At 42.1% G+C, this 25,625-nt stretch overlaps 1 protein-coding gene across 9 annotated transcripts in view; it reads left to right on the forward strand.

The window, feature by feature from the left end:
• The window catches only part of ATP9B (ATPase phospholipid transporting 9B (putative)), a 212,593-nt gene that overhangs the window by 19,740 nt on the left and 167,228 nt on the right, over positions 1-25,625 (forward strand). For 8 of the 9 annotated variants that reach the window (XR_012121287.1, XM_073213253.1, XM_073213259.1 and 5 more), the window contains exons 2-5: positions 4,881-5,054; positions 13,498-13,648; positions 16,287-16,400; positions 24,976-25,084. Coding sequence is in view for 8 of the 9 variants with exons in the window: in XM_073213253.1 (XP_073069354.1) it covers positions 4,881-5,054; positions 13,498-13,648; positions 16,287-16,400; positions 24,976-25,084 (548 nt within the window). In the remaining variant the exon portion in view is untranslated. Of the gene's footprint in view, positions 1-4,880; positions 5,055-13,497; positions 13,649-16,286; positions 16,401-24,975; positions 25,085-25,625 lie in introns of those variants that run through there. The other variant, XM_073213257.1, reaches the window with a different exon arrangement.

Here is a 25,625-nt window from a genome sequence, read left to right on the forward strand (position 1 = left end):
AGGGAAAAATGCGGGATATTCTTTGTCCTCAGGTGCCGGTCCCAGGCACCCGCTCACCAGTCCCGCCGCCCTGCCTCCCTAGCACCGGGGTCCCTGTCCCTTTTAGGCTTCCAAAAAGCACTCGCAGAAAAGAGAAAAAAAAAAGGGGAAAAACGCGCGATTTCCTCTGTCCTCAAGTGCCGGTCTCAGGCACCCGCCCACCGGTCCCGCAGGGAAAAACGGGGGATATTCTTTGTCCTCAGGCGCCGGTCCCAGCCACCCGCTCACCAGTCCCGCCACCGTGCCTCCCTAGCACTGGGGTCCCCGTCCCTTCAAGGCTTCCAAAAAGCGCTTGCCAAAAAGAGAAAAAAAAAAAAAGGGGGAAAAACGCGCGACCTCCTCCGTCCTCAGGCACCGGTCCCAGGCACCCGCCCCCAGGTCTCGCAGGGAGAAACGCGGGATATTCTTTGTCCTCCGGCGCCGTTCCCAGGCACCTCCTCACCGGTCCCGCCACCCTGCCTCCCCAGCAACGGGGGCCCGTCCCTCTAAGGCTTCCAAAAAGCGCTCGCCAAAAAAAAAAAAACTGCTCCGGTTTCTCTCCACCCGCCGGGAGCCGGGGGGAGGGGCGCTCGGGTCCCGCCGGGCTGGGGCTTGTATCTTACCCCCTTCACAAGGCGCTGGGTTCTTGCAGGTGTGGATGTGGTCTGGATGTTGTCCTGTGTCCTGTGGTCTCTATTTTAGGAAGATTTTTCTTTGTTATATTTTCATAGCTCTATGTGTTTTTGGGAGGAGATTTCCACTGCTCTACTCACGCCGCCATCTTGGCTCCCGCCCAACTTTTTTTTATTGAAAGTGAATCATATATCCAATCTTCCATCTTTACATAAAACATTTTTTTTCATTTTACGTATGTATATCTGTCTCATTCTTCCCTTTTCTGAAGACTGGTTTTCTGGATTTCCTCCTGCACATGGTGGTGTGGACCTCCACCAGCGCTAATTGCAGGACACAATAGCTTCAGGTATCTAGGAGAAGGCTGCTGCCCTCCTCTCTCGTTTCCGGAATCATGTAGACAAGTGTGGTGTGGCTTGGCTAGGTTGGTGTGTGTCCCGACCAGGCCGGGCAGGGTCTGAACTCCCCACGCACCCGCACAGGGCCCCTGGGGATGAGGGCAGCAGGCCACCTGCCCTTCAGCTGGCCAGCTTCCCTCGCCACCACCAGATGTCCAGCTCCTGCCTGGCCATGGAGAGCCAGGCCTGTTTTTTTCCAGCTGCTTTATTGCATGTTTCACAGACCTCAAGCTGAAAGCTAATGAAACCAAACCTAACCTTCCCCCCATCCTGCCGGAAGCCTCCTCCCACTAGTGTTTTCTGTTCTGCTGAGCGGTCCTGCTGTCCACCCTCCTGTGCAGACCAGTAGTCCTTAGTAGACCCTTGTGTCCTCTGGGCACATAGCAAGTTTACCACCTTTTCTGTCTGCTCTAGCTCTTAAATACCAGTCCTGTATTCACTCACATCTCTGTTTTCACACCAGTTCTTCAGCCCAAGCCCGATGTCTCTGCGCTGAAGTCCTTCAGCGGCCTCCCCGCTGGCCTTGGCCTCTGCCCTGGCCAGGTCTGCAGGGCAGCTGGAGTGCACAGTGAGTCCGTATTCATGCCTTGCCTGGAACAGGTGTCCTTCATTTGATTTTTGAGGCCCTTCACTGCCAAGTTCCTACTGTCTCTCCAGGCTCATGAGGTACCTGATCCTGTCTCCTGCACTGGCCGCCCTGGGGCTTTTCTTCCCTCCCAGGACGCTGTGGTCATTCTGCACACACCCTCTGCCTTAGCCTGGAATACCCATTGGGCTGCGTTCCTCCTTCTCCTTTAGCTTTGAGCTGCCACCGCCTTGTAGGACTAGGTACTCTCCTGTCAGTTGTACACTGCTGTCATTTTAAATTTATGCATAATGACTGAGCCCATGAGTTGGAGGCTGTGTTCATCATGTTCTCATTGCAGGCACCTGTGCTTGGTGTTCAGCAAACACGCGCCTAAGTACATGCGCTCAGTATACTCTTGTGACTTTCAGCGCCTGTGTTCACATTCCTGCAATGATTTTGGGACCTGATCTCCTTAGGGTCCTCAGCATAATGTACTCTTTATACTTCAGTGCTTTCAGAGGTCCCAGGGTTTGTACTTCTAATGTTTAATTATCCTGAGGGGAGGAAAGATCTTGGGTAGTTAGTGTTTGCTAGGATTTACTCACCATCTACTTAGGCTTATTCTTCTGACTGACAGCGCGAAGGTGAGTGGCGTGCTAGCTCCCTGCGGTCAGTAGGTGTTTGTCCAGTGAGCCTCTGGCCCTGCTGAGTGTCAGTTCCCGCCATGCCTGACTCTCTCTGCCCTGGACCCCCGGAGCGCCTGGGAGAGCCATGGCTCAGGGCTCCCAGCACACTTCCAGTCCCTGGGACAGAACACCATTCGCTGCCACTTACGTGGGGGCTCTGAGGGCTCTGAGGGATCTTACAAATACTGATAGGAGAAGGATTATCTTACAAATAGGAGAAGGATTATCACATTGACTCAGAATACAAAGAAAATGAAATCATATCATTAATTGCTCTGTAATTATATTAGTTTCTTATTGCTGTTGTACAGTTATCACAGATTTAGTGGTTTAAAACATATTTCTCTTCCAGTTCTGCAGGTCAGAACTGTATGGTCTTGTGGGGCTAAACTCGAGGTGTCCGCAGACTGTATTCCTTTCTGTCAGCCTTTCGGGAGAATCATTTCTGTGCTCATTCGTACAGAATCCAGTTTCATGTGGTTGTAGAGTTGAGTCCTGTTTCCTTGCTGGCTGTAGGTTCGAGGTCCCCCTGAGCTCTAGAGGCGTCTCCCTGCTGCTCGCATGTGGCCCCCACTCCCTGGAGCCAGCAGCTGTGCCCTGAGTCCTCCTGCTGCCATCTCATGCCTCTTCACTGGCATGTCTTTCTGAAACTGGTGGGTGTGCCCTGGGTAGACAGCTCACCCTGCCCCCACCTGCTCTGGGGCTGCTTCCTCCATGGATGAGGCTGTCAGCCAGTCAGTGCCTCTGAGAGACTTGTTCAGCCCCAGTGTGGAATAGGTAGATGACAGAAAGTCATAATACGCAAGATAAGTATGGTCCCTGTAAGTTAGCATTATCAGATTACAAAGTACATTGGGAAAAAAAGAGATGCCATTTATGATAACATTATTGAAATAATACATTAATTAAGGACAATTTTAAAATGTAGACATAAAACTTGAAGAGTATAAGAACTTTACAGTGAAGCTGTGTAGTGCCCACTCAACCAGTTCTTCCTTAATCTCCTTTATAAGTTCAATATAATTATTAAAATTCTAACAGGATTTTTTTTCTTGGCTGGCTTTGGAACTCTACAGAATGATTTAGAAGTTCAATAGGAAAAAAATACAGCCTTTGGAAAGAACCAGAGACAACTTTGAACATGAATTGTAAGGGGATAAGTTACATCAAGATACTAGGTTGCATTTTGAAGACATTTAAATCATATTGATATCAGTGAAGCCAAGGGAAAAATTCCCCAAATTCCTCTAATACCCTTACAAGGCGTTACAAATGAGTGTGGAAGAGATGGACTCACTGAAAATAATGGAGTTTATGGGCAAAAATAAGTAGGGCTGCCTGCTGAGACCTGCTCAGCTTTGTGAGCCCGTCACTGATGAGACCAGTCGCAGTGATGGCATGAGCTGGAGGGAACCATCGAGCTCCTGGCTGGGGGTGAAGCGCACCTTCAGGAGGAGACTCACTGAGAGGAGGCCGCGGGCGACAGTGCCCACCAGCAGCAGGGGCGCCGGCGGCGGGCACATCCGGGGAAGCCCAGCAAATGGAGTTTTCTGTACTGTGGGGGAGTCTTGGCTATAGATTGTAAGTAGTATGGGACCCGGAGTAACACCTAAGTGAATAAGCAACAATGACAAGGTGTAGTTTTCTTCCCCTTCTACATTTAAAGGGTAATGATGCAGCACGGATCTGATGAGGGTAAGGTAAAGTCGCTTCCAGTGTTTTTGCTATTCATGGCACTTGCATGGGTGGAAGCTTAAATTTGAAAATTGGCAATAATGTATCAAATATTTTAGAGCTTATGACTTTATTTAAACAATTCTAGGTCTAGAAATCTTTGAAAGAATTCATGTAAAAATATGGGGAAAGTTCTGTGCACAGATATTTTCACTGAAATTATTTAATGAAAAATTATAAATGTCTTCCCAGTCCAGCAATAGAGGATAAATCCACTTGGTAGGGTATTGTTTAGTTACCAGATACTGAAAGATGATAGAGAAGCTTAGGTGGCAGGGTAGCATTGACCTTCTTGTCCGAGGACTTTTTTTCCATCATTGAATTACACGTTTAGATTCTTGGCAACCAGACACTTATTTCAAGAGTAAAATCCATGAGAACAGAGGCTTTGGGAATCTTGCCTTCTGACCTTTTCAAAGAATCTTAGGAGAGAAAATACTGCGTGGCACTGTCACTCCATACACGTACATGTTCACAGCCCCCTCACATGCCCTTGTACGCTGTGTGCGCACATACGCATACCGCTCCCTGGATTGCACATGGTGTTTGGCGCTGCTGAGCTGCCTGCTCACGCCGACGGCTGCATGTGGAGGGTTCTGCTCCCGGCAGGGCAGCATTGGCCTCCTTGGGCAGCCTTCCCTTCCCTGCCTACCCTGGCTAAGTCAGTTCTTGCGGAAGAATGTTACATCACCGTGCAGTCACTTAGAATGGCTTGCCGCCAGTAAAGGCAGCTTCCTCTGAGGATAAGAGGAAAGTGTGATGGGCAGAACGGGCCAGCTCTTGCTTCGGCGACACGGAACATTACCCGGCTGGCCTCAGTGCTCTGTTCTCATCTTCACCCAGGTACCAGCTGGAAGGTGAGTCTGCCCCTCTGGATGAGATGCCACTGATGATGTCGGAAGAAGGCTTTGAGGATGATGAAAGTGACTACCACACGTTACCCCGAGCCAGGGTCACTCGCAGGAGAAGAGGACTGGAGTGGTTGGTTTGTGGAGGATGGAAGCTCCTGTGCACCAGGTTTGTTCCATGGCTGCCTCATTTCCTGTGCACTGAGGTGACATGGTAACTCATAAGCGTAGCTCCTGATGATTTTTTTAATATCCAACTAAAGAAGGAACTTCTAAATGGCATCATAGAGAGCATTAATAACAGTCGGTACCGAGCAGTGCTAATCCGAAAGGCACGGAAAGTTAGGTTCAAATTTTTATGAGATGTTTTAATGTTTGTATGGTAGAGAAAAGTAGTGATTTTGTAAACAGTGCAGGAAGAATTAATTCTGGTCACGGTATTAGCATTTATAAACTGTTCCCTCCTCTTTCGTGTATAATTACACTCTGATCCAGCAAGATAGATGTGGGCCTTTGTTATTGTTAGAGATGGACCTTCTTGTTGTGAATTACAGTATCATAGCACTACAGCTAGGTATATTATTAGACTTTAATGCTTTGTCTTAGAATAAGATTCTTCAGCTAATTTGATCAGAAGAAAATGAAGGTAAGAATACCTCATATTTTAAACAAGGCCACTGGTGGTTGAGATAAACTGATGCTCCATGTGACGTGTATTAAACCTGGTCACTTCGACCCCAGACTCTGGTACGTGCAGGCACACTGTGTATCCAGGACACTGCTGTCGACTATACTGGCAGCCCCAGGGACAGGCAGGACAGGGTTGCAGCCGATCCATGCCATGTGACTTGAGCAGAGTATGTCAAAGAAGTTTCAGCTTTTAGTCTGCTGCTGTTCAGGGTTGTTGTTAGTCATGAACTTAACATCTATTGTCAATAAAAGGAAATAAGTAAATACAAAAAATACCTTGTTTATTGTCCTCACTATTGCTTTAGAAGTTTGCAAAAGAATGTTTTTATAGCTTTGAAGTGGTATTTGTGTTCCCTGGCTCCAGGGATTCTGAAGAGTCTCTCAGAGCCTGGCAGCATAGTCAGGGGGTGTGGTTGAGGGGGACTTAGGCTCACCACCTCTTTCAGCTTCCAGTTAAAATAGGTTCTGTCTGCCTTGTGTATTGTCAGCTTTTCATATGAAGAAGACATTTCATGGCTAAACAGTATTTTAGAGATCTGACTTGTGATACTAATTTAACATCGATGTCTACGGCTTTAAAAAAAAATTTCCTAGGTTAAGTAGCCAGTGTTCCTGGGGTTCTTTGTGGGTATATATTTAATTCTGGAGGTAATTTTTTCACCAGGTAAGGACTGTGCAGATGGTCTCTTTCCCTGAGTCAGCAGTGACGCTTTGTGCTTTCCAGGCTCCTCTTTAAATTCCGCAGCTGAGTGTGTGAGGTGCTGCTGGGAAGTGCCTTTTATTCCTGGTGGTGGTGATTGCTCGCGCTCTCTCCCCTGTCTTCCATTTATCTTGATAGGAGATTATCAGTTTTATTCTTTTCAAAGAGCCAAACTTTTGGTGGCATCTTTCCTTGAAATTTTAAACTTTTATCTTAAAATAAAATCAAGCATGAAATAAATTCACTTTTATCTTGAAATAAGTTCAAACTTACAGAGAAGTTGCAAGAGCAGTGCAGGTGATTCCTATATGCCCTTTGCCAAATCTTGTCCAACCTACAAAATCCTTTAAACGATTTTTCTGGGGATTGTGTTTATATTAATTTGTAGGAACTGATGTCTTTACTGTGTTGAATCTTCTAGATCATGAACGTGGTATGTGTAAGATAAATTCTAACCGAAATAAGCAGACGATGAGAGGCAACGAAGGGCCAGGCAGTTTATTTGAGCGCAATCCTGGGCGAGGTTCACCAGTCTGAAACACAGGCTGGAGAAGTCATGCGCAGCCAGACAGGCGGGAGTTTTTAAAGAAGGTAGGGGGAGGCAGAGCTTAGATGTACAGCGGTGCGAGGATTGGCCAGCCCAAGGCACATTTTTCAGGTTGGGAGGGGGCAGCAGCCGGGGAATTTGGCACATCGTCAGTGTCCAACATGCTCACCCCTCCCTCCGGTGCCTCCAACCTTACAGTATGTCTCTCCATTTATTAAGATACATTTTGATCCTGTTTAGCATTTTGTAGATTTCAGCATGTGAGTCATGTACCTGTTAGATTTGTTCTTAAGTATGTGTTTATTTTAGTGACTGACTGGTATGGTATTTTAAGTTTTGGTTTCTGTATGTTTGTTGCTAGTATATAGAACTGTAATTGATTTTGTGTGCTTGTCATTTATCCTGCAGCCTTGCTGAAGTTTTTTTTTTTTTTTAGTTTATTGATCTAACTCATCTAAAACTATTCATAGGTTTCTTTTTTGAAATCTTTCTTTTGTTGGGTTGGTTAATACAAACAATTCTGTCAGATCCATAAGCAGGGCCTGGAGATGTACTTTTGAGAGTCCTTATCATTTTTGAGATAGTAGAAGCCACAGACAGGATGATCTTCCTGAAAACGGCAAGAGGCATGTGGTGTAGGCTTATGAAAATGAAGGGGGGGGGTACCCGGGGGAAAGGCAGTGCAGAGAGGACGAGTGTCCATCCTTCCAGGCTGGGGCTTGGGGTGGGAGAGTGAAGTCAGGGCGCAGAAGATGACCTTTATCCTTACGGGGAACATGGGTCATTTGAGTGGAGGAGGTGACTGGGAGACAGATGAGGACTGAAAAAATGGGAGGTCGATTATGCTTTGGTGGAGATCTTCAGGAAGGAGTAGAAGAAAATGAGTAATCATGCATTTGTATTGGGCCCACATAACTGTACTGCTGTTTGTCCATCGGTGGGAGAGCCTGCACGGCCACAGAGCTGGCCCTGGACAGTGCGTGTGGGGTGTGGTGGCCACTGGGCCTCAAGGGCAGAGCTGCAGCAGAGGCCTTCTGAGGGGTGCTGCTCTTAAGTCCAGGAGTGGGGGTGCAGGAAAGAGTGGGGCTGGGCCCTCCATGAAATGCCCCTCCTGCAATGTATGGGCCTTCTCTGCACGGTACAGCTAGGGACTGCAGCGGTCCCTGCCCTCTGAGGATGGCTGAAGGCCAAGCCAGAAGTTGAACTGCGGTCCAGCTTGACAGGCTCAAGCCTTGCTCTTCACGTGTGGGCTGGGAAAAGTACTAGGACAGGGACACATGGTCCAAATAAAGATAGACCCTGATTTCCAGTCTTTAAGTGAATAGATGCCTGGTCCCAGCATCCTAAGGGAACCCACTGGGGCGGGTCCCTGGGATTGAGCAGACTGGGAGTCTGCGTCTGTGCGAGGAACGGGACACTCAGAGTTGCCGAGAACCTTGAGTAAGTGGGGTGGGTGCCAGTGGGCACACAGCTGCAGCCACACGGGGAGCTTTGTGTCAATGGTGTAGGTTTAAAAGGGCATCATGTGCTTTAGAAATGGTACTCAGTCATACTGTCAAGAAGTTGCCAGGAATTATGGGCTTCTCATGTCACCAGTCTCTTCATAACAATGAATACAGTGTTAATTATTTTTGGTCTTTCACAGGATTTTGCTTTTACCAAATGGAACATAGCCAAATTTTAGGTTTTATTTGTAATATATTCCTTTTCTTAAGGAAAATATTAAGAATAAACTTGAAAACGTAGAATGTTAGCAGCAAAAACACCCATGTTTTGGGGACAAAAAACAGCTCAATAAAGTACAGTGGCTGAGTATATAGTCTTCATCTTAATCAGGTGTGATCATGCGGACAAAGCAAACTGAACCATCTTGGCAGGCGCTCCTCCGTCTGCGCGATAACGATCAGTGTGCGCTCGTGGGATGAGAGCCACCTGAGGTCTGGTTCGCGCTTCCTGTCAGCAGGTGTCTGCTAGCCCAAGAGATTGTCATGGAAATTAAAAACTGCACCTTACAGATCAAATTGTACATTTAGCAACTTAGATTGATCTTACTTTCTTCTTTCTTACAAATTTTCAGTTTTGAATATTTGCTGCTTTTTCATTTACTAAAAGCTAGGCATTATAAACTTTGGTATTACATTGTTAGATGATGGGTCAATGAGTAGAAGATACATAAAGTTACTTATTTAATTACAGGAGGACAATGTTGGCAAATATTGCAATAAGCGTAGATAGCAAATAATATTAATGGGTTGTAATAAATATTTCTGTGTATTGCTATTTGTAGAGTCTGAGTAGTAAGGCTTCTTTTAAGATTATTCTTAATTTCAGGGACTGAGTCTGCTTTAGTTTCTTCATGGTTTATGAACTGCTTCCTCATTTTTATAATTTGGCAAAAATTCCAGCTCTGACGCAGTCAAAAGGCTTTCCTGTGATCTGCCTAACCCTTGGGATGCCCTCCATGGAAGTCGCTGCGGCTCCCTCCACGTATGTGCTTCTCTGGTGGTCGGGCAGGAGTGCCTTTCTCAGGAGGCTGACGTTTCAGTCATCACAGATCACTTCGTCCCTGTGGAGATGGAGCCTCCCGAGTGGCGTTCCCACCTGAAGTCCCACCTGGGACTGCGGCCAGTTCCCAGTGGCCTCTGTGCCTTCAGGGTGCAGGAGCGTGGGACAGGGCCCGTGTCTTCTGAGAAGACATGAGTCCTGTGTCGCTTTTGGCTTGGTGACCAAAGGTACCCGTTGAATATAATTGTCTACTTTTTTTTTTTTTTTGAAGGAGGCTCTCTCAATTTGGAGAGTTAATTATGGCTAATTAAAATTTTATAAGACTGGATCTTTGTATATAAAGATGCTTTATTTAATGTTGGGGTACTACTTTGGTTATATAGGCATTTGTGAAAGCTAATCCTAAAATGTTTTAAGAAAAGGTGTAATTCATGCAGTATTGGATTTGATTTTGATTTGACTTGACAATGGAAGATGATTTATACATAAATGGGAAAGTGTCCTCTGAATAATCAATCATTTAGGAAATACTTAGCGTGCCCAGAAATGTTGCTTAGGTGAAGCTCCCAGTTGTTTTCTTCCAAGGACTTCTCTTCTCCCTCTCAGTTATCAGTATTTGCCAATATATTTTACTCATATTACTTTGCCCTCTAAAATTGTCCGTAATTTTATTTTCCCCTATGCTCTACGATTCATCAAGGCTTATACATCCTTTTTTTGGTTACAAATATTTTAATTTTTATGGAGTTCATACCCTTTACTCTCAGCATGAAAGTCCCTTGTCTTCCCTTTGTGGTCATGTTTTCTGTCTGCCTGACCCAGTGGCTCTGCAGGAGCCGCACAGTCACCTAACTTGTGAAGTAATGTGTGATGCGACTTCCTGACTGCTGCTGGATTTTATCCTTACACAGGAAATAATTAGTAATAGTGCTTTGATTGTTAATAGTTATTACTCGCAAAGTGTTATGAATAGTTCAGGTACATCTTGGGAGTCTAGGACTCAGTCTTTTCTGTATAGGCTTAAGGAGAAAGAAGAAACTGTTGGATATCTGTTTTAGCCCTTGGAGTTTACGGACTATAAAGCTTTGCATGTGAGTGATGGCAGCTTCCTGTGCTGCTGACAGTGCTCTTGGTGTGAGGCTTTTATTCTAGCTGATGTCACAGTGTTCATGTGATGTGCACAGTGGCGTTGCATTTTGCACAGCCTCTTGCCTGTGGTGAAATAAGCTGATACCAGCGTAAACTGCAAAGTCCACATTTCTTAAATTTTACGTATATTTTTACAAACTCTTGGCTTTGCCTGTCTTCTCTTTTATCTTAGATTTATCTGTCTTTTGTACATTAAACCGTAGGATTAGGTAATTATATGTTTCAGAATAAAATTCATATCTGAATATATTATTGGAGGATTTTGGCTCTATTTGAAATACACGTATGAAGCCTGTATCTTACGTCTTGTACCTGTCCCCGGTATGTCTTGTGTATGCCAGCCCTTGCTGATAACTCTCTATGTTTATGGGAATATTCTAGATGTTTGTCCAACATGTCAGCCACTAGCCAAGGTGGCTGTTGAGGCCTTAAAGTGTGGCCAGATGTGCTTGAGGAACTGGAGTTTTATTTCCCTCTATTTAAATTCACAGGAAAGTAGTGCCCTGTGGCCAGAAAAGGTGTGCACATGTGTGCCTGAGTTGGCGTGGCAAGGTGGAGGCACCTTGAACACACACTGAGAGGCGGCATCTGAGAGCAGAGCTGCGGGCTGGTTCGCTCTGGGCAGGCAGTGTGCAGAGGCCTCGTGGCATGCTGCCTCTCAGCTCCTTGGTGCGTCTACAGATGGGGAGGCAAAACGTATGCCTAGGAATTTCCCAGAAATTCCGGCGTTTTTTCCCATTGTGTCTTGTTGCTTGCTCGTGAATTGTTTCGTTTCTTTTGATCATCTGCTGAGTGGCTGCTGTGCCCAGTCCTCGGCTGAGGACAGGTCATCTGTGAAAAGGAGCAGCAGCCAGCCTGACTGCTCAGTATAGTAGAAAGAGGGCAGGGTTGATGTGGGAGTTGGGGTCTGGGCTCCAGTTTCAGCTCTGCCACTAACAGTTCCTCCGTCTTCCATAAGTCACTACCTTCCTGGCCTCCAGTTTTCTCCTAGGTGAAATGCAGGAGCTTGGCATCTGGTATCATGTATTTGCAGGTGTCTGAGACTGTAATTAAACCTAAAGTTTAAGAAAGAATCCCCTCATAGCTTGTGTGACGTGACTCTGTAACTGTGGTGCCCCTGTAGGGTTTCTGTGTACCAGGAGCGCCTGCCGAGCTAGGTTAGCAGTTGGTAGTTCAGAGCTGCTGCTGGGAGGAGTGTGGGAGGAGGGCCCATCGCCGTCTTTCTGCTTGGCTGGCCACGGGGAGGCACGTCTGGATGGGTATAGAAAGGCCAGCTGGGCTGGAGGGCAGGAATCCTTGTGAGGGTATTCAGGCCATACAGTAAGAGCAATATGATGGTGAGAAATGGCCATTTGAAACTCACTGTATTTTATTTGAGGCCTTATTTAATTTGTTTTATTCAAGCATGAACAAGGTCAATTACCAACATTTTACTGAAATCTATTTGGTCAGTCCCCTCCCCCCACCAAAACAGTAAGGTGGGACCCCTTGTTTCGGCATCTCATGTCACCTAGATTCAGTTTGGGGATCTGGACGCGCGCTTGATGTGGGGGATGCCCTCTGTTCTGCTTAGCTGAGCTGGTGGCAGGTCGCGCCCAGACCCCTCTGCTCCTGCAGGCAGGTCTCTGTCCACTGCAGATTCAGGCTGCGGGGCACTTCCAGAACTGCTGCGTGGCCGCACCCTCGCCAGCCCCGTCAAGGATCGGCTCCTCTAGATAACAGTGTTCGCGTCCTGCAGGTGACGAGGCTGAAGAGCACCTAGGCAGATGCTCAGTTAGGTGTGCTCATTTCATGGTAAACACGCATCCACCTTCCCTCATGGGGGATGTCCCCGTGGGCGAATTATAAAGCAGCTCAGCTGAGCTCTTAATGCGTCTAGAGTGATTTCTAAAGAATGACATGAGTGTAATTGGAGTAAAGGATGGTGCCCCACCATGGAAGACAGGTAGTGATTTCGAGGTACAGGTCCTGATATGTCAACCTTGTTTTATAATCATACCTTCTAAGATACTGTCATTGTCATGCAAAATTTCATGTTAAATTTTGAGCTTACTTGCTTGCAAAGGGCAGTTGAGATTTTCTGCCTTGGACTGCGGGCTTGCTGTTCTAGCCTTAACTACATTGGAATATGAGGTTTACCAGCTTCCCTTGGTAAACCATTCTGAGCCTTTCTCTCCGTTTTTAGAAATCTGAATTAAACCAAGTGGTTAATACTGATGTTTAAGTTCATGATTATTTTGTGCTTAATAGAGGTGAATTTGATACCTTTTCATTGTTTTCTGAAGTATCCTGAGAAAAGCTGTTCCATTGGACACTTCTCACTCTCCCCAGAGTAGTGGTTTGAGTGTCCAGGAAAGGGGAGCATTTGTGCTCCTGGAACCCTGACAGTGTTGGAGCAGCAGTGGATTTAGAGTTAAACTGTTTATTGCGTAGATGAAGATAGCTATATGAAAATACAGTCAAGCTTTTATTATCATTAGAATATCCCATTAAACAAACATTAGTATCCTCTCTAAATACAGAACTAAGCCATAAATCTTAATTTTATGTTAATGCTCTCAGAAAAGTCAGCTTTTAAGAGGAAAAAAGTGATTACCTCAGAGAAGAGAGGGGGTCATCTCTGGATTAATTGATGTCTAAGGACCTTTATCATCAAATGACTGAGTGATGTATTGATTATTACCAATAACATATGGTGAGCCTTTTCTTGGCATAGAAAACATTGATTGTTTCAGAATGTCAGTGGTTTTATTTTGCTAGTAAGAGAGTCTAAACAGGGAAGAAATTTCCCTGAGATTCTAGAAGTCTTTATATACTCATACAAGTCCTTTTTCAGTGTTTTCTTTCCAATGAAAATCAATATAACTGGTTTATTTTAAGAAAACCTCTGCAGGTTATCATTAGATACACTGTTGGTGTCTGATAAATACAAAAACAATCAGTATTGGCTCCAAATATGTAGACTTCACTTTAAAACTTTTTAAAAACCATACACAACATTGTATCTTCTGTTCTGTGCAGTTGCTGTGATTGGCTGGTGAATATTTGTCAAAGAAAGAGGGAACTGAAAGCGCGCACAGTGTGGCTCGGACATCCCGAAAAGTGTGAAGAAAAACATCCCAGAAATTCTATAAAAAATCAAAAATACAATATATTTACCTTTATACCTGGGGTAAGACTATTAAATTCTTGAAAATAGGTTGCATGTCATAGAGATTGCTAGCTTCCTTTGTTTCATCGTTTTTGTTTTTTACTTTTTTCCCATGTTAGTTGTGTCATATCCAAATCAGTGTCCTTTTGCTTTTGGACTGTCCATGTTTCAAATAATCGTTAAATGATTCGTAAGCATTTTTAGTGCATACATCATATAGTTCAACTCAGGAACATTTGTAGTTTGATTAGTGCCTTCAGTTCTAGATAAACATTTATATTGTAAAAATAATCAGAGAAAGCTAAATAAAATTAGAAAATAAGTCATAAATTTGTTTGGCTGGGAATTTGGAGGGAAAGATGCAATGTAATGCTTAAAGCCTGCCAAGGGACTTCTCAATGAAAGTAAAATAATTTTTTATACAAACATGACTCAGTAACGAAATGTCTACAAGCACTGATAGATACCTTTGTATTTCACATTATAAATTTCAGGTTTTGTTTCATTGTTATGTCTTTAGTTATCTTCAGTTAGGTATTATACTAAATTTAAATACTAAAGGTTAAGTATTTTACCGTCTTTTTTGTTGCTAGTGATCTTTCTGGTTTAAATTACAAAACTGAGTGTATATGTATTTAGAATAGTTGAATAATTCTTGCTTTTGTTCCTCATTTCCTATTTCAGTAGACCAACCTATCTATCTTTCTGAAAGCAAAAGGAAGCTGGTACTGATTATATTTCTGTGTTAGAGTTTGGGTATGTTTTAGGTATTATTAGCTCATGTTACTTTGTAAGTAAGTCTCTTGATTATGTGAAATGAGGGCTGCTTTATCTTTCATGTTTTCATTTAAATAATCATACTGACTTTATATTGGGTACTGATTATCCCCGCCACCTGTCCCCAACCATCCCAACAGTTGGCAAATGCTTCATATCTAATAATACTTTCTTGTTAAACGCACAAAAACTATAGCCTCCATAATTAAAAGACTGATCTTTTGTCAGGACAATAAAATGTAAACTATTTTTCAGACAGGTAAATATTCTTATCTTTCTTGAATGAAGCTACTGTTTCTCTCTAGGTTTAAATTACTAAATACTCATAGATTGACTAAGCATTGCACATTTTCCTTAAGGTCATTCAGTTCATTCAGTAGACAGTGAAGTATTGATCGGTTTAAAGCCAACAGTGCAGCTTAAGTTTGAAATCACTCAGGCTGCAAGGTTGGCTGTGTCTTGAAAACACCTGTTGGTGTGTCTGTACCACTATTACCGTGTGAATGCTTTTTTTTTCTTAGATTGTCTCTTAAATTAGTCTTTTCATCTAAAATGTAGTATTTTAGAAACATTTGGTAATTGCACAGTAGGAATTCGATGCCATTTTTAGCACAAATGGCAATTTCTGAATTGCTAATAGATATAATTTATACTAACTGAGATTTTAAAGAAATCACTGAGGAAAAAGAGCTTTCTTTCCTGCTGAGATTAATTTATGAAATGACTCAAAACATTTTTAGACAGCAATTGAATATGAGTATAAACGTGTTATAAATGTAACTGATTTTTCGGTCACAAACACAACTGATGATATAGATAACTTTTATTATGTAAAAAATTTTATGAAAACTTCATTATGTAAATCAACAGTAAGTACTTAACCCATTCCTCTGCTCTTGTTAAAAGACAGCATCCAAGGAGGTTTTGATTTGCAAGTTACAAGTTTGTAAGTTTCATTATAATTATCATGAATTATTCTTATCTGTAAACATGAATTTTGTTCCATTCTTATTGTAGTTTCAATCTAATAATTTAAGAATTTGTAACTAGAAGTCTGTTAATATGATGTATCTTGGGTTTTCTTCCTTGAAGATAATTCTCTTTGAATCAACAAAGAGAACCAAAAAATTGGAGGATTTGTGTTCCTAGAATTTTATTAAATTATATTATTTCATGTTTTAAAATACTGTTGAAGATCATCCTCCAAGAGTCTATAAAGAATATATAGGTAGCTGTCTTCCTCAAAATTGGCCTATAATTTACATACTTTCATAGTTTATAGTTGCTTACACTTTGAGGGAAGCACAATACTTAAAGACAGTCATGCAGATTGTGAAATCACACCTGTGTGTGTTTTGTGCATTCACTCAGTCTTTGTAAAGCTACCCTGATGCCCAGATTCAGGAAATGTGGCTATCATACTTTATTTTGTACATTCCGTAAGTACAAGGTGAGCACAGCTCTTCCACAATAAGACTTTCTGAGTCATTGTCAAGACACGTGCATGTGTTTGCAGAGCTGTTGGGTTTGGGGAGGCTTTTGCTCTGATATGTCTGGTGTGCATGTAAGGATTTAATAGAAGGTAAATGTGGATGGATAACTGGAAGTTTGCATGCAGTAAAGTCAGTCACGTTTAGAGGACATTTAACATAGCTGAAAGTACTAATTTTTTTTCTCAGTTTATTTTAAACACAATTTGAAGGCAGCCTTACCTCTTTTTATATGTTTTGGAAAGCCATATCAAAAATATAAAACTTGGTGTGACTCAATGTATATTCTCATTGTTAATTGGAAACATAGATATTGTGCTGATTTTAATTATTTGACTGAGGTGAAGATTTTCCTTGGAGAGATTGTGTTAATTTTTTCTTTTCCTTTTTAGGTTTTATATGAACAATTCAAGTTTTTCTTGAATCTCTATTTTCTGGTAGTATCCTGCTCACAGTTTGTACCAGCATTGAAAATAGGCTATCTCTACACCTACTGGGCTCCTCTGGTAAAAGAAAAGATTTTTGAAATTAAGTTAAATTATTAAATATTTAGAATATAGTTTTTATGGTTAAGAGATAAATTGATCACATTTTTAAAAATTTGGTATTGATGCTGTGTGTCATTGAACTGTTAAAAACTTTTGTAGAGCTGTTACTTGGTGCAGCACTGAGGGATGTACAGGCAGTGCACTGCCTGTGGGTCTCAGCTGCAGAAGCTCGGGCACCTGTCCTGGGCGGGCTCTGCTGGGCCTGCTGTGCTAGCCAGGGTGGCAGGTGTGTCTCCCAGCCCACCTCCTATCCACTGCCGATGGAGCTGTGTGCGTGATGGTGTGGGGTCTGCCAGTGACTCTGGACATCCTGACAGATGGGTACTTTTTACCCTTGGGCTGAGTATGAAAATTTTGAAGTGTCTCAGTGAAGTCCAGATGATTTCTGATTGATAGCTCAATGTATAAAATTTTTAAAAGGCAAATGATACTTGTTATCATCAAATACTTCCATTTCAAACATATGTTGTCTTGATAGTTTTATGCTTTTTGGTTTTATGATGGTTTTCATTAATTTTCAGCTTATACAGACCAGACGTATGTGTTCTTTCTTCCTTTCACCTAGAAAAATGTGCTGCTTTCTTCTGTTTGCTCCCTTTTGGGCAGGTTAGCAGTGTAATCTGGGCAAAGAAGCACAGAGAGTGAAATTATTCCTTTAGTGAAAGAGCAGTGCAGGGCACAGGCTTCCCACCCGGCACAGCCTTCAGAGCTGGGAATGTGAGCTGGGTGCTCTTGGGTCATCTCTTCTGGGTCGTGCAGCCCACCAGACAGACTGCCTTCCCAGGTGCAGCAGGCAGACTAGGAGGAGATGGGAATCCGGCTTACAGGGCAGCTTGGGCCAGTCCCACTTGTCCCCATTCACAGAGCGTGGAGTAGTATGGATTTGAGCAGTGAACATGACCTCCTGTAGAACATGAATACAAGATCAGTGAATACATACTTTTCCACCTATTTGAGTGGCAAGGGAAGGAGACGGTGATGCTGAGAATGTACAGCTGTGTGGCACTCTCCCACTGTTAGTGGAGCTGTATAGCCTTTCTGGGGGGTAGTTGGGTAATACATGTCAAAGACCTTAAAAATGGATTGAGCATTTTTTTTTGAGGAATTTATCCTGTAGATGTAATAATGACCGGTCAAAGTCTAAAGAATGTCTGTTACTACTCTTGGTGCCAAATTATTTAAAAGTCAAATATCTAATAATGGATTGCTTAACTATGGTATATGCCATATGTACATTAAAATGCTGTGCAGCTTTAAAAATAATGCTTAGGAAAAGTATTTAATAACATTAAAGACATATTAGAATGAAAAAAGTGGGTTAAAATATGTACGGAATTAAATGCACAAGTCTTTGACGAGCCAGTTTTGAGATCTATGCAGCAGTAGTCTGAGCAGTAAGACAGACAGTTTGCTCTCCTGATACAGCTTGTGTTCTGGGGAGAAGCACTTCACATAGATCTGCAGTGCCTGGTAGCTCTGTAAGGCTGAGAAGAAGAAAACACAAAAAGAGGGTAGGGAGTGATAGGTTGTTCTAATAGGGTGGTCAAGGAAGCCCCCTTTGAGTGGTGGCATTTGAATGATACCAAATGACAGTATGGGTGGGTAGGTTGTGCACAGAACAGGGAAAAGCGTGCAGGCAGAGGGAAGAGTAGTTGCAAAAGGGGCCGCAGGCTGCAGGAGTGAAAAGTTGTGGGGACTGTGTTTGGAAAGGAGGCAGGGGGTGCTGAGGTCAGCCCTCTAGGCTCTCAGGTTCCATCCTGCACGGCAAGGGAGCTGTGCGTCTGCACATGTCGCTCAGAGGAGAACTCTGAAGTGTGTGCCACAGTCTAAAAGCTGGTGTTAGAGCCAAGGAGCCACAGGGGGGAACAGGAGTGACTTTTTCTTCTTCCTTTTCTCTCATTTTCTTCCCACTGGAGAAATTTCCATTCTGAACTGAGGTGAAATTGCTGGGTATTGCTTGATAATCTCACTGCTCATGTTTGTATCATTAAAACAGTACAGTATTGTTCTGCATGCTCTCTACGCTTTAGATAAATGTTATCCTTTGGTAACATTCTTTTCTGGTTTAACTGGTTCATAAAATCGGTAATATCAGCCAGTTGTATGTATCGACTCAGTTCATGCTTTTCTCACTTCTCTAAAGTATTCCACCATGTGAGTGTATCGTTACCCTCCCGGGAAAGGAAACTTTTAGGTTGTCTCTGATTTTTCTCAGTCACACACTTTGCTGTAAGGATCAGTCTGTCTGTACACTGTTCTTTATGCATGCTTGCCAGGAATTCTGTAGGCTTTGTGCACCGTCAGCCTAAAATATCTAATAATGGATATTTTTATTACCATTAAAATACCCTCAGTGTCTCATTGGAAAAGTACTGTTAACTTGTCCATTTTCTAATAAAAGCATCTAGCATTACAATGATTTTAGAACATAGAGAAAAATATTATACTAAAAACACAAACCACATTTATAGCTACATGTTTTTATTTCTAGCACTTTTTTCTATTCCTAGCTTTATCACTTGATATTATTTACCACTTAAATATTTTTTCTGTCTTGGGTAAAATTTTATTTCAACTTACACAGTGATAGCCTGAAAATACAAATTCTTAAAGATCTGAAGTAAAATGTATTCGTTTGTATTATGCTTTAGCCTTTTGTCCTTACTTTGATACAACTAGCTTTTTGCCAAAGAAAGTGTTCTTTTTGGATGGATTCTTAATGAAGAATGTACTTTTCTTAACTGTTCACGAAACTGATGATGTTGACCAGCCCTGGTGTGAGCACACGCGACATGTGGGCCCTGCCCCGTGTTTCCATGTGGACACTCATTTCCATCTCTGGTTGAGTTTTAAGTCTTTTAATAATTGAATTTTCAGCCTCAGATTTTTTGAAGCACCTGATCTTTTTCTTTTTTTTTTAACATGTGAGAATTAACTTTATTGTATTTAAAATCCACCCTTTCTTGTGAGTTTCTGCTCTGGAGGTGTGGGTGGGGTATGGGAAGGGAGAGCAAATCAGTCACTTGGAGTGCCACTGTCCAGAGATGCCCGTGTCAGCACGAGCTCTGTGGCCTAGGCAGGACTGCTGTCCTCCTCAGGTCTGTAAATGAGAGCCAGGGGCACACACCTTACACAATTCTTGTGAATTTTAAAAGGTAACTCATTTAAAATACATAGGAAGTATCTGACGTTTAATAATCCCTCAAAGGTAAGCTGATATTATATCAATGGAATTCTTTCTCTTTTTACAAAAATATATACTGTTTTTCACTTACGCCACATGGCTCCTGGGTTATCTGGAGAAATAGGAGAAAATAATCCCACTGTGTGATACAAGGTTCAGTCAAGGGCTGTGAACAGTCCATGCGACATTGTGCCGTCCAGTCTAACAGGCTCATGCGCAAATACTATTGTTTGCAGGTGACAATATTTCACTGAGACTCTCTCATGTTCAGTTTTGGTTTTTCTAGGTGGCAGTGTTGTGGCTTACGTCCCTGGCCTGGTTGGTGCTGGGGTCACGGGAAGGCCCAGCTGCTCCTGCAGGAGACTTGCTTATCCAAACCCTCCATGAACTACCATCTGTTAGGATCCAGCTAAGACCTCGGAAGATCTAAACTTGAAATAAAGGCCCATTTGTCGCAGATGCTTATGGCTAAGAAGGAACTGCTGGCGTCCCCTCTGCCTTTCCTTCCATATGCCTCTTGTTCCTAGGCCAGCTGTTGGGTGTTTTCTCAGGATGGTGGCACCTCTTGACTATTGCTCGTCCTACACGTGTTAAGAATTCAAACTAATCTTAAATTTGGAATGTGGTCTAGAGCAGCTTAAAGATGCCAGCAGTCCTGGCCTGTGACCAGCTCTGTTTCTTCCTAAGAGTGTTTCGTGTCTGCTTGAGAAGTTGGGGCCTCTTCAGTGCCTCTTCTCTAACATCACTGTATTAGAAATGGGGCTTGTTTTTCCTCCTTCAGGTCCTGGAAGTACTAGAAACTAGTGCGTTTGTGTGTTTTATAATCACTAAAGAGTTTAGAGTTAACCTTTGCTGTTCTTAAGCCATAGGTTTAAAGGTGAAAATTAGATTGACCTGGAGAGTTCAAATAACATGTACTCTTTGGGACCTGTTCCCGGAGATGAGGGGTAAAGGTGCACCTTTAGGTGGGGCCCAAGCAGGTCTGTGTCGCAGAAAACCTGCCAGTTGATTATGACATGCTTACCTAATTAAAGACAGTGTAAAAATACTGTCTTCAGTTTATATGTAACATGTCTGACAGTCCAGTCTCTCAAGGTGAGTCAGTCACAAATAAAATAGTAAGAATTTACACATTGGGAACATGAGTCTGTAACAGTAAATACGTCCCTTCATGAGAATGGCTGCATAGAATTGTAGTTGCTGGATTTGTAGGTGTATATTTTTCACATTACTTGAAATTGAGTTGGGACGTACTGTTTGTGTATGTTTAAATGGGATTGTCTTCCTACCCAAGACTATTACTAAAATAATAATGATGTATCTTAAAACCAACAGTGTCTTGAAATTGAGCAAATATAGTATTTCATCATAAGAATATTTCAGTTCATACCATGAATTTCTTAATTTGTGGACATTCAGCTTATTTCCAGTTTTTCGTATTTGATGCTGGGATCTTTGATTTTTTCTTTAGGATAAGTTTCTAGAAGTGAAACTGCTTGGTTAAAAAAATGTATGTAAACTTTAAGGCTTTTGATAATGCTAAATTTCTTAAAACTTTTTTTTCTATCAGCTCCTTTGGATTTTCATTATTTATTTTTTTTGTCTTACATTTGTTAACTCTAGTTGTAATAAGATGATTAATTTACATTCAACCTAAGACTACTTGTGTGCCCTCAACTAGTAGGTTCTTGATGGCCACTTTATTTTATTGTTGCTTTGTCATGACAAGTTACTACCTTTCGAGAAGCTGGCTATAAGTGCCTAAAGCATATACTTCCTTCTAGTCCAGAGATGTTCAGTTACAATACAGAACTCTCTCTTGTTCTTAAAATTTTATACTTTGCACAGGTAGTCAGTGGTCAAAGACTGGGTGCTTTTCCCTGGAGATCAGAAACAAGACAAAAGACAAGGCTGTCTGCTCTCATTGCTTCTGTCCAACATGGTCCTGAAGGTAAAATGGATCAGGCAGTTAGGCAACAAAAAGGAAGGAAGAACAGCTGTCTGTCTGTATTCACAGATGGCATGATCTTGAACGTAGGAAAATCCAAGGAATACACACACAAATATTGGAACTCACAAATGAGTTAGTAAGGTTGTAGGGTACTAGATAAATATATAAAAATCATTTATATTTCTATATACTAGCAATGATTGTCTGAAAATGAAATTAGGATAACAGTTCTGTTTATAATAACATCAAAAAGAAAAAAATAGGATAGATTTAGCTAAATCTAAATTTAGATTTAGTTTTCAAGATTGCATACTGAAAACTAAAATATTTTGTAAAAAAAATTGAAGAAGCTATAAATAGGTCATCCCATGTTCAAGAATTGAAAGACTTAGTATTGTTACAGCATACTCTCCAAATTGATCTACAGATTCAATACTATACCATCCTTATCAAAACCCCAGCTGGCTTTTTTGATACAGAAATTAATATGAAAATGCTAGGGACCCACAGTAGCCAATACAACCAACCTGGAAAAGCAGATCAAAGTTGGAGGACACATACGTTACCATTTCAAAACTAATTACAAAGCTATTGTAATCAAGATAGTACAGTACTGGCAGAAGGATAGATGTATAGATCAAGGGTTACAACAGAAAGTTCAGAAATAAACCTGTCCATGTATGACACACTGACTTTCGTCAGGGGACCAGGACACTTCAGTAGAGAAAGAATAGTTGCAACAAATGATACTGAGACAACTGCACAGCCATGTGCAAGAGGTGCAGCTGGGCCCCTGCCTCCCGTTAAAGACAGGAAGGAGCTCAACGTGGACCATAGACCTAAAACTATGACTTCTAGAAGAAAACAGTGGTAAATCTTCGTGAGCTTAGACACACCAAGCCCAACTGACAAAAGGAAAAAATTAAGTAAATTGGGCTTCATTAAAATTAAAAACTTTTGTTCATCAAAGGACACCATCAAGAAAGGAAAATGATAACTCAGAATGGAGAGGGTACTTGCAACATTTTATCTGACAAGGTATTTATAACCAGAATAATATAAAGAACTCCTACAACTTGACAGTTGAAAGATAACCCAGTTTAAAACGTGGGTGTAGGATCTGAATAAACATTTCTGAATAAACATTTCTCCAAAGAACATATACAGATGGCCAGTAAGGAATGTAAAGTGGGGTAGCCACTTTGGAAAACAGTTTGGTGGTTTATCAAAACACTGAACAGTTACCATAGTACCCAGAACAGGCCAGTCCTCAGAGATGGAAGGCAGATGGGTGACTGTGTGGGGCTGGGAGCAGGAGAGACTGGGCAATGACTGGTGTTGGGTGTGGGGTTTCTTTTTGAGATTATGAAAATATTCCAAAACTAGATGGTAGTGATGGTGGCATACTTTCAAAGGGTTAATTTTGTGGCATTTGAATTATATCTTTACAAAACTTTAAAAAGTGTGCCAAAGGACCTACATGAGGGTCCAAATGCCTGTCAGCATTACCTTTAGTGAGTGCTGTGGCAGCCGTGTGGCTCACACTGTGACCCCTTCCTCTTAGCGAATGGGGCACGTCACAAATTGTGACTGCTTTTTCCAGGAGTGATGTTCTTGATTCCGAGAGTGACTTTGGAGTCCTTCTCAAAATAGTGCTTTCTGCAGCCACTGGAAGTGTACATTGGCAAAGATGAGATGGCTGTGTCGTGGACTGCTGGCTACGTTTGCTGCCAGAGAGCAAGGAGTCACTGAGTAGGCAATGAGCCTAGAGCTCTGTCTGTTCTTAAGGCTGCCCTCGCCCAGAGGAGATGGGCAGTGGGACCTGGTGGAGGATTCGGGCGCTGGATGCTGGGGCCCATCCCTGAGGAGGACTTTGCCACATGTTGTCAGACTTATATTGTAGAAGGCACATTGATAACTGTGGAAGGCTGATTTTGAGAGCACGAGGCTGGAGGTGGGAGACAAGGTGTCTGGAGTTTTTTTTTTGAGGAGGGGCTGAGCCAGGCCCATGTGGCCACAGGGCGTAGTCCAGCCTCCAGATGATTTTGGAAAGTATGGTACAGAAGTAAGGAGTGATGAATTGGGGGCCAGGAAGGGGTCAGAGTATTTATAGGTGATGGCTGTACCGTGAAAGGCAAGAGTGGTGGCTGATTTCTGAGTGAGAGATGGGCCACGTGGACAAGGTGGAGCCCCTGCCCAGCATTCCATTGTGACTACATAAGGAGGCGTGCATTTCAGTAAAATAAGAAACATGCTCCAGTAACCCACTTAGCTCAGCCTTTTGGTTATACAGAAAAACTTTAATAAAAGATTATTGTCCTTCTAGTGGGAATTCATCCCACATGTCTTCTTCATAAAGTGGATCAGAGCCTACTGAAAGAGGTCTGTTTAGTTATAGGAGATGCATTTGAATATTCATAGAAAATATATATGTAGCCTTTAAGGAGATGGACGTTAGCCACGTGTTATGGTGTGACAGATTTCACAATGGATTACAAGTATATACAAGTTTTATTTGGATACCATCAAATTAACCTATTCAGGTTTTTATTGAGAAAAGAGAGGAGAAGCCCTGTGTTCTCACGTGGCTGCGTGGCTCTGTGCAGCCCTGCGCAGTGCAAGAAACCGGTCAGCGTGAGTATCGGTGGTGGTCTGGCTCCTACATGCCTTCATTCGCTCAGGAACATGGAAGTGCAGAAATCAAAATGTTTGTCCTTCAGTCTCTGTTAATTTTAAATTTGAATGCTTGAGTGTTCTAAATAGAATTCATGGGCTTATTGAAGATTATTGATTTCTTTTGGGTCACTAAGTATTTTCTGATGTTTAGCTTGAAGTGTATATTATGATGTGAATTAAATAAATTTTCCTGGGTATAGTAAGAGGGAGAGGTGTTTACTATGTATGACATTCCTTCTGTAGTGTTTCATTGTTACTTTTGGTCTTTTTTCTTTTTTTCATTTATTTTGTTTTAGAAGTACAGTTGACCTATGAACAACATGGGTTTGAACTGCGTGGGTCCAGTTAACATGCAAATTTTTATATATATATATATATATATATAGGAAAATTTTTCAAAGAGCTGTGTGAATTTGAAAAATCACGTTCTTTTCCTTAGCCTGCTTTTTTATAAGAATACAGCACATAATGTACAAGGCGTGTCAGTCAACTTTATGTCACTGGTAAGGCTTCTAGTCAACAGTAGTCTATCAGTGGTTAAGTTGTAGGGAGTTGAAGATACACTCAGACTTCTGCTGCTCGGGGTTGGTGCCCCAACCCTGTGTTGTTCAAGGGTCAGCTGTAATATTAATAGAGGGAGGAAATGTAAAAGTCAAACAGTAAAAAAATTTCCCCTTTTTGTGAAAATCCAGATTTTTCAGATACCCTGTTCTGTTTTGTAGGGATTCGTCTTGGCTGTTACTATCACACGGGAAGCAATTGATGAATTTCGGCGTTTTCAGCGAGACAAGGAAGTGAATTCACACCTGTACAGCAGGCTCACAGTAAGAGGTCAGCAGGGCACTTTGATCCAGTTCATCACTTATTTAGTATGGTCATCATTTTAGAGTTGACATAAATGAAAGAAAACACGTCTTAATTCTGTTACTGAAAATAATATATGATTGTATATGGAACCTCTAGTTAATTTTCTTATAATAATACACTTACGAATTCAGTGTAGATTTTTATTCATCAAGGTAGATGCTTGGATGTGCATGTGTATATGTGTATATAAATATGTACACACATATATATTAACAAATAACGTGCTCTGTTACAATTTTTTCCATTGCTTATTTACTTAGACACATGTGAAAACCATTTGGTGTATACACATTTTCTGTGAAGCACAGTATCCCCTTATCTCACATCTCTCTAGCCTTAAACTATACTTGAGTAGAAGGACTTTGAGCACCTAAAATAAATGCCATGATCCAAAATGGTAACTGATAATATGCCTATTTCTCCTTAACCTCCATTCAGGGATTTAACATGTGCTTAATGTATGTTTTTAAAGAGCGTGTAAGGATTTTCTGTAGATTTCCTAGTA

This window comes from Manis javanica, chromosome 9 (assembly GCF_040802235.1).
Source record: "Manis javanica isolate MJ-LG chromosome 9, MJ_LKY, whole genome shotgun sequence".
Classification (NCBI taxonomy): Eukaryota; Metazoa; Chordata; class Mammalia; order Pholidota; family Manidae; genus Manis; species Manis javanica.